The 8391-nt window shown below is 36.8% G+C and overlaps 1 protein-coding gene across 1 annotated transcript; it reads left to right on the top strand.

Moving 5' to 3' along the window:
• The first annotated feature begins 1593 nt into the window (after nucleotides 1-1593).
• Nucleotides 1594-4343, top strand: LOC143883176 (WAT1-related protein At5g07050-like). Its single transcript, XM_077386530.1, has 7 exons — nucleotides 1594-1920; nucleotides 2009-2071; nucleotides 2163-2279; nucleotides 2389-2638; nucleotides 2881-3039; nucleotides 3160-3311; nucleotides 3873-4343. The coding sequence occupies exons 1-7, from the start codon at nucleotides 1718-1720 to the stop codon at nucleotides 4108-4110; spliced, it is 1182 nt and encodes a 393-aa protein (XP_077242645.1). The 5' UTR covers nucleotides 1594-1717; the 3' UTR covers nucleotides 4111-4343.
• Nucleotides 4344-8391: the final 4048 nt, after the last annotated feature.

The raw sequence follows: 8391 nt of genomic DNA, 5'->3' as shown, positions 1-8391 counted from the left end.
CACGACTCGACCTAATTTTGAGTCCAATTAAATTTTGTAGATTTTCTTAACTATGGTACACTCAATCACCTATGAGTTCATACATATATATACATACATACATACATGCATGCATACCTATATACATATACATAGATAGTAAATAAGAAAACCAAAGATGCATGAGTGAAAGAATATGAATTTTTAAATAGAAATCGAATAAATATCTTCACTAGATTTGCTGATTTGCACACTGAATAATATTAGGTCATTACCTTTTTCAAGTGGGAGGTTGGCAATAGCATCCATAGATTTAGACCTCCACCCTTTTCAATTTTTCCTATTTTCCTTTCTCATGATAGTGAAATTTTGCAATTTTCTTTCTTCAAAATCTTCAATTTTCTCTCTCCTTTTTCTTAAAAAAATTGATGACCTTAGTTCAATCTAATATCAATTGAAACTAAGATTTGGTATTAGATATAGAAAAGATATGGTTGGATTATTTGAAATAGTGATAAATCGACTCCCAAATATGATAAATCGACTCCCCATGTGTCTTTCTCTCTCCTCTCGGTTAGAGAGAGAAAGAAGAGAGAGATAGACACATGGGGAGTCGATTTATCATTTTGGGGGGTCGATTTATCACTGCCCTATAAATAATATAATTAAATTATGTCATGTCAGGCTTCTAGTACATCATATAAACTACTAAAAATGGACTTTTATTCTTTCTCTTAGGTACTAAAGAGGCAATGAGTTGAAACCCATTTGCCCATGCCAACTATCATTTCATTTTTATAAATATTTAAATTTCTTATGAATAATTAATTTAGAATTTTAGATGTATATAAACAAGTTTTTTATATCACATTTTATTAACACGAGGATCCGACGCAGACTATCACTAGAAAATTAACAATCCCACCAACTCCGGCCTGCGCCAAATCGAGAACTCATTTGCTTGATCAAATCGCGTCAATATCAACCGGGTCGGATTTATTTGAGAAAACCCTAAAAGGAAACCCAATTTGATCGAGCTAAAGGGATCATCTACTCATTGTGACTCTGGCAAATCTAGACTCAATTGATGGTAGCCCATCAAATCAACGGCTTGGATCGCCACAAAGACATATGTGGATGCTGGGATTGCGGCGATCGTTGTCAATTGCTCGTCCGACATATGTGGGCCGCAGCTCTCAAACCGATTTTCGGATTGTCGGACCGCCGCGTCACGCGCTGTTGAGTGTGGATCCACACGTGTGAAGCACCATCCCACCATAGAGATCCAAGGCAGAATCAGCATGCACCAATCTCTAATCCCTTTTGATGCCCTCTCAAAATCACTCTCCCACTACCCTATCCACGTAAGAAATGGGTCCCACCACCCATTTGATGCCACGTGGAATTCACCCTTTCATATGTGGCCCTGACCTTCTAATTGGATGATTTTGGGTGTGAATATTCAAATAGATCCCGGGTGGGCCCATGCTGATGAATGCATGGGCCCATGAAGGTCGTAGGAATAGTAGGAGAGCATTGTCTCGTTTTTTTTAATACCCACACAATTATTTGGATAGATGTTCCCAAAACATTATAAATACTACTTGCTACTGCCATCATTTTTCTCAGGAGAAACACTACAAACCATTTGAGTTCTTCCTCCTCTTCCCGCATCCTTTTTTCTTCTCTTCTTGTAAGTGTCTTGTAAGCTTGCTCAATTCCTTACAAAACAAAAAAAATGGACGGCCGAGGATGCTTTAGTGACTTAATCCAACGGTGCAAGCCGTATCTCGCCATGATCTCACTGCAATTCGGCTACGCCGGTATGAACATCATAACCAAGGTCTCTCTCAATAGAGGCATGAGTCATTATGTGCTCGTTGTCTATCGCCACGCCTTTGCCACCGGCGTCATTGCTCCGTTCGCTCTCATCCTCGAGAGGTAAAAAATTTACCCTTCGATTTTCCAGACAATGTCATCACTTACCTTATGTTAATAGAAATGACTCTGATACACTTATGTGTCACAGGAAGGTGCGACCCAAGATGACATTTCCCATTTTCTTGCAAATTTTTGTTCTGGGTCTTCTCGGGTTAGTACATATTCTATCTTAGCATCATGCATCATGTCATGAAAAATTGTGGTCATGACGTCTTTAGCTAACATTTGATCGGATTTTCTAGGCCGGTGATCGATCAAAACTTTTACTACGCCGGGCTTAAATTCACTTCCCCGACCTTCTCCTGCGCCATGAGCAACATGTTGCCGGCAATGACGTTCGTCATGGCCGTCATCTTCAGGTACATACATAGATACATACGTACATGTAAAATGACTACCATCACCAACATCATCATTTTAGTGAGAATTGTAATAATATTTTTGGGTATTTTTTTGGTGGTGAAATAGGATGGAGAAATTAGACATGAAGAAAGTGAGGTGTCAAGCAAAGGTGTTGGGAACTGTAGTGACAGTGGCTGGGGCCATGTTGATGACATTGTACAAAGGGCCTATAGTGGAGATGGTGTGGTCTAAGCATATTCATCCTAGAAAATCCTATGTGACAAACACAACTGGTGCAACTGACAAAGACTGGTTCAAGGGCTCCATTCTACTTATCATAGCAACTCTAGCATGGGCATCTTTCTTTATCTTACAGGTAAACAAGAGAATCACAGAATCCCACTAAAAAAACCACCTTCCCCTTACAAGAAACAAGAAAATCTTAGCTAATCTTATAGTGCTTTTCAATTTCACACATTAACCTTTTTGGGTTGCTGTTCTTTTTTTATTTTTATTTTTGTCTTTGTGTCTGAGAGGATTTTGTAAGTACTATGGGTAAATTGGAAGAATCTAATGGAAAAATAAGAAAATTTTGTTCTTTTGGTGTTGGGTTTGCAGGCAATAACAATGAAGAGATACTCAGCTCACCTTTCACTCACAGCATTGGTATGCTTTATGGGTACCCTGCAGTCCATTGCTGTCACCTTTGTGATGGAGCACAGACCTTCTGTCTGGACCATTGGTTGGGACATGAACCTTCTTGCTGCTGCCTATGCTGTTAGTCTCTCTCTCTCTCTCTCTCTCTCTCTCTCTCTCTCTCTCTCTCTCTCTCTCTCTCTCTCTTATATATTTGTTAGAATTAAATGGTTTCTAATAAGATTATATTTACATGTTCAGGGGATTGTCTCTTCTAGCATTGCTTACTATGTGCAAGGGCTAGTGATGAAAAAAAGAGGACCTGTCTTTGCCACTGCCTTCAGCCCTCTTATGATGATCATAGTAGCCATCATGGGATCTCTTATTCTTGCAGAGAAAATCTTTTTAGGAGGGTAATTTCCTTTTACTCTCTAACTCAATTCACACCACCCCTTAAAAATAAATAAATAAGACATTTCTTTCAGAAAAAAAAAAAAATTTCCTGAAAAAAAAAAAAAACTAAAATTCTTTCTCATTTATTTGCTTATACCAGAAAAATAAGAATATTTTAAAGAAAACCCTTACTTTAGGAGGGTAATTTCCATTTACTCTCTAACTCATTTCACATCACCCCTTAAAAATAAATAAAAAAGACATTTCTATGAAAAAATATATTCTTCTTTTTATCTGTTATATTCTCCAAATTTCTTGAAAAAAAAAACCATCTTCTCATATTTGCTTATACTAGAAAATAGGAACATATTTTTTTTAAAAAGAAAAAACTTACCTTTTAACAGTTATTCACTTCATGGGTATCTCATAATCCCATATCCCTATCAAAAGAAAAAACAAATTTCCACTTTTTACTTGAGCATCATTATCAAAAGAACAACAGAAAAAATCCAAAACCCCACCAAAAATTTCTAGTCCTTTTCTCTTTTACATCAACTAATATCTTATTCCTTTGGGTGCAGTATTCTTGGTGGAGTTCTGATTGTGGGAGGCCTCTACTCAGTTCTATGGGGTAAATACAAAGAATATAAAGAGAAAAAAGCCATGGAAATACCAGAGGTAGTAAAGGGAGTTGCAAAAAATGAGGGTTTTGTAGAAGATATTGAACTCAATGATATTGAGATTGAGAAAGCTAAAGCTAAAAAGCTTTCTTCATTGGACCAAGCCGTAACGGTCACTGTTAGTGTACAAGAACTTTGATAGTTACCCACTTACCCTTAGCATTTGAAGAGAAGAGAGAGAGAGAGTGCATGGGCTCAGGAAGGGCCTTTTTGTCATTTCCTTCCCACTTTTTTATTTTTATTTTTATTTTGTTATTATGGGAGCTTTGTTTTGTTTCCTTCATGTAATAGTTTGAAAATTAAAAGAAAAAGGAACGCTAGAGAGAATCGCAATAATCTTTTCTTCATAATATATGTTTTCCTTTCTTCCTCCATGCACTTAATAATTGAATATTTCTCAGGAATTATCTTTTTTCACACGTGGCGGAATCACTGACGTTGATTCACATCCCACTAACGGCCATGTGGTTAACTTTAGGAGCTAGTTGAAGTTCGAATCTTCCATCTAACACTCGTTTTTTTTTTCCTTCTATGTGTTGGAAAGTTGTTTGCATTGGAGGAATGCTAAACTGAAGGCCGTCCTTGCGAAAAAAACAGCAACAAGGGCGTCCCCATTGGACTGTCTCACCGAACTGCATTTATAATTCATTTAATTTTGTAACTACAGTCACAATGTCTATTAAAGCTGATAAAAATTAGGGAAATGATATTTTCACCCCCTTAAACGGACAAATCTTCCACCCTCCGCCACCCCCGAACGGTTTCGATGAGAATGGTTCACTGCTTAGGATAAATTCACCCCCTAAAACGTTTTCCTTTGCCTTTAAAACTTAAAGAATAACGTTAAAGGGGGGGATTTTATCCGTCAGAGGGGGAAAATATCATTCCCCTAAAATTATTTAGAGAAATGATAAATTCGCCCCTTTTCTTTACACGGGACAGCTAGCTGCAGTGTACGTGGCAATCAAGCCCTTTGAATTCTTCCGCGAAGTACATCAGCCCTTTTTTCTTTATTTTTTTCTACAGTCATAGGTGCACGGGCTGTCCCAAGTAAATAATAGGCATGGATATATCACCTCCCAATTATTTATCAAAGGACAAATTGCCAATGAGGGACATCAAAATACGAGAATTGCCAACGGGTGGGGGGGACACACTTTTGAAAAATTGTTAGAGGGACGAAAAGGGGGTTATCAACCCTCTAAATGTGCTTATCAAACTCTCAAAAGAGGGTTATCAACCCTCTTTAACAATTTTCCAAAATTGTGTCCCCCATTGACAATTCTTGTATTTTGGTGCCCCCCATTGGCAATTTTTCCTTTATCAAAATTTTAGATATGTTATCGTAATCATGCCATCGTCCCTTCATTAATAGCTTAATTATTTTTGTTATGAAAAAACACTCTTCTAAAGCAATCTGCTATTTCAATGGCAAAGCAAAACTCGAGAAAACACAAGCAATTGCACAGAAGACACAAAGATTTATGTGGTTCGGCAAAGCCTACGTCCACGGCAGAGGCAACGAGAAAATCCACTATAAGATCAAGAGATTACAAGAGAAGATCACCGTCTTTCACCAAAAAAACCCCACACATGAAACCCTAGCACACCCTTTTCCCCCTTTTGAGTTCTCATCTCTCTTTCCAAGACAAGACCACGATAATAGCCCTAAAATCCACTTTTATAAGGCGGGCCCAAACTTGCTCTTATTGGGCCGAAATCACTTAAAACGGTCCTGGAACACAAAAAAACCGAGATTGCCCTATATTTTTTTACAGCACAGAAAAATGAACAGAAACCTTTCTGGTTTATTTGGCTCTCTGTTTTTTCTCTCTTTTAACAGTGCTCTTTATCCTCTTCTTTCTTTGTATGTTTTATATATTTTGGTAGGCATCGGAGTGTTCTTGTGGGTGGTTCTTCAAATCTATCTGATCGGGCAGTTTGGATAAATATCAGCCATGTGTCAAGCTGTTAAATCTTGTGTGCGATTGTGTTCCGATCTGCTGCACCGGAATTAATTTTTGCAGAGACACAAATTCACCTTAAAGAAAGCGACCTAGTCCGTACTTCATCTCGCCGCATCGAAAATGTTTCTTTAACATCATCTATTTTCTTCTTTTTTTGCAGAAATATGGAACACCATATTTTAATTTGGAGGAAGAATCAACAGATGCCATACGATATGAATGGCTAGGATTATCAATTGGAGAAGATATGGGATGTGGCCTGTGGCCTATGTACGAATTGGTAGCAAACAAAAGAATGGTTTGGATTTGAAGAGAAAATTATCCTAACAATCATTGTCAAGGGTTTTCATAACTTTCAAAAGTGGGCCCCATATAGGCTATTTTCATGTGATAGGGCGTGTTGACTTTCGGGAAATGGATCTCCATTTTCACCACAAATAAGCAGATTTGATACCTCTATATAGTAGTTTCACAGAGAGAGAGAGAGAGAGAGAGAGAGAGAGAGTTAGTTCCTTGCGAGGTCCAATCACATAGAAAGAAGAGATAAAATGAAGAAGCTTGAAGAAGAAAGAAACAAAGTGACATTCCATAATTTCCATGAAGAAGGAAAGAGCAAACGTAAAGAAAACATGCAAAATGATCTAATTGAAGGAAAATTTTCTACCAAACCACTCCTAAGCATGGCTAAGACAAATGTTCTTAGAATCTGACCAGTGATTGACAGGAAATGGCCATAGTTCAGTCCAAATTGGTTCAATCATAATTCACGGGAAGTGATATTTACGCCTCTTTTGATCACCAGGGACACCCAACGTCAGTGTATCAATGGAAAAAAGGGAGATGATGTACTTTATGTCAAAAAAATCCAGTGGCTTTGATTGCAAAGTACACTGGCAAATGGGTGTCCCTCGTGATGAAAGGGGCGTAAATATCATTTCCCTAATTCACATATTTTTCATTTAACTCAAGTTTATTTCTTTTTTAAATTTAGCTTGGACCCTATTTGGATTGAAAAAAATATGTAGTTTTGATAGAAATTTTTTTCTTTCCGAATATTATAGGGGAATGATATGATTGCGATTAATTTTGAGGGATATCATCATAAATAAATTGAAGGTCCTTCCTATAGAAATTGAATAGGGTTGGTTCAAGTTATCCTTTTTAGTGTGAAAAAGGGTAGAAACTTTTAGAAATATTTATCCTTTCCAAACTTTTCTAGAAAATTCCTGCAATCTAAACCGGGCCTAGTAATAAATTACTGCTTCGCCCGACATGATTAAGTAGTTTGTATTATATTAACTGCCTTGTTTTCACTTTTTTCACACTTAGTATGAAAAACTAAGCCTAAAACATTGAATATTAGGGGTTTTAACTTTCAAGTGATCACTCCACGATTCTACTTGCAGTTTGCTTGTCCTTACTGCTGCAAAAAGATTTGAAGTTTGAACTTTTGCCATGGTGACACATCATTTCTTTTTGGGTTTTTGCCATATACATTGGTGATGTAATTATGCACTCATTACATGTATGATCAAAACAAAGAGACCCCAAAATCCAACTAAAGAGTTTCAAGTGGGGAACAACCTAAAATGGTGCATGTGACATTCACTAATTGGATAAAATCATGACAGTTTTGAAACATAGAGCAATTGGGGATAATGACTAGCATTATTATGACATCTTCAAACAAGGCTAATCTGCATGGAAATCACTAAGGCACTGTTTGGATTGCAGGAAACATATTTCTTATGGAAAAAGTTTTCTTAGGATTTTGTTTTGTTTTGTTATGGCTCTGTTTCTTTCAACTGAAAACGAGAGTGTAAAATAAATTTTACACCCATTTTACGTCGAAAGAAATGGAGACTTAGTGGATTTAGAGTGTAATGATATGGTTATTATAAAATGAAGGTCCCTATAAGTAAAACTTTAACTGTGAATGGTTCAAGTTTTTGTTTTCTCATGTGTAATCAAACCATGGAAAAGCAAGAAATTCTAGAAAAGTTATCTTTTTCAAAGCTTTTCCGAAAAATGCAGAGGGCATGATTATGCAATACCGATTCTCCACGTATTTATTTTGATTATATGTCTCTTTGCTTTGATGCAAAGCACTTCCTTTTAGTTTTTGTCTTATTGTAAGGAGACACTCAATGGAGAAAATCAAGATTTAGATCAACCCACTACCCTATAGTTTATTGTCATTAATGTTATAAATATAATAATAATAGTGTGCTAGTGTCATAGGCTTTAGTTGTACTTGATCTTTGTATTCTTTCTATATAAAATTTTCATGCACAATACTATAAAACAAAAGAAGAAAAGAGCCCCCCACCTACCCACATACACAGATAACACCTACCCAATACCAAAACATGAGAAGAAGAAACTCTCTCTCTCTCTCTCTCTCTCTCTCTCTCTCTCTCTCTGGTGGACCCGCATATGAAAGGTGAGTAAGC

This window comes from Tasmannia lanceolata, unplaced genomic scaffold, assembly GCF_043159265.1.
Source record: "Tasmannia lanceolata isolate RefF3 unplaced genomic scaffold, GAP_Taslan_0.1 ptg000002l, whole genome shotgun sequence".
Taxonomy (NCBI): domain Eukaryota; kingdom Viridiplantae; phylum Streptophyta; class Magnoliopsida; order Canellales; family Winteraceae; genus Tasmannia; species Tasmannia lanceolata.
Note: the sequence above shows the minus strand (reverse complement) of the source record. Positions and strands in the feature narration are given on the sequence as shown.

Bases quoted from the DNA above. Each gene is read 5' to 3' on its own strand.
- LOC143883176 (XM_077386530.1), top strand. From the start codon at position 1,718: ATGGACGGCCGAGGATGCTTTAGTGACTTAATCCAACGGTGCAAGCCG. The intron at 2,280-2,388 runs GTACATACATAG...GTGGTGAAATAG, and splicing joins GTCATGGCCGTCATCTTCAG to GATGGAGAAATTAGACATGA. The intron at 3,040-3,159 runs GTTAGTCTCTCT...TTACATGTTCAG, and splicing joins TTCTTGCTGCTGCCTATGCT to GGGATTGTCTCTTCTAGCAT.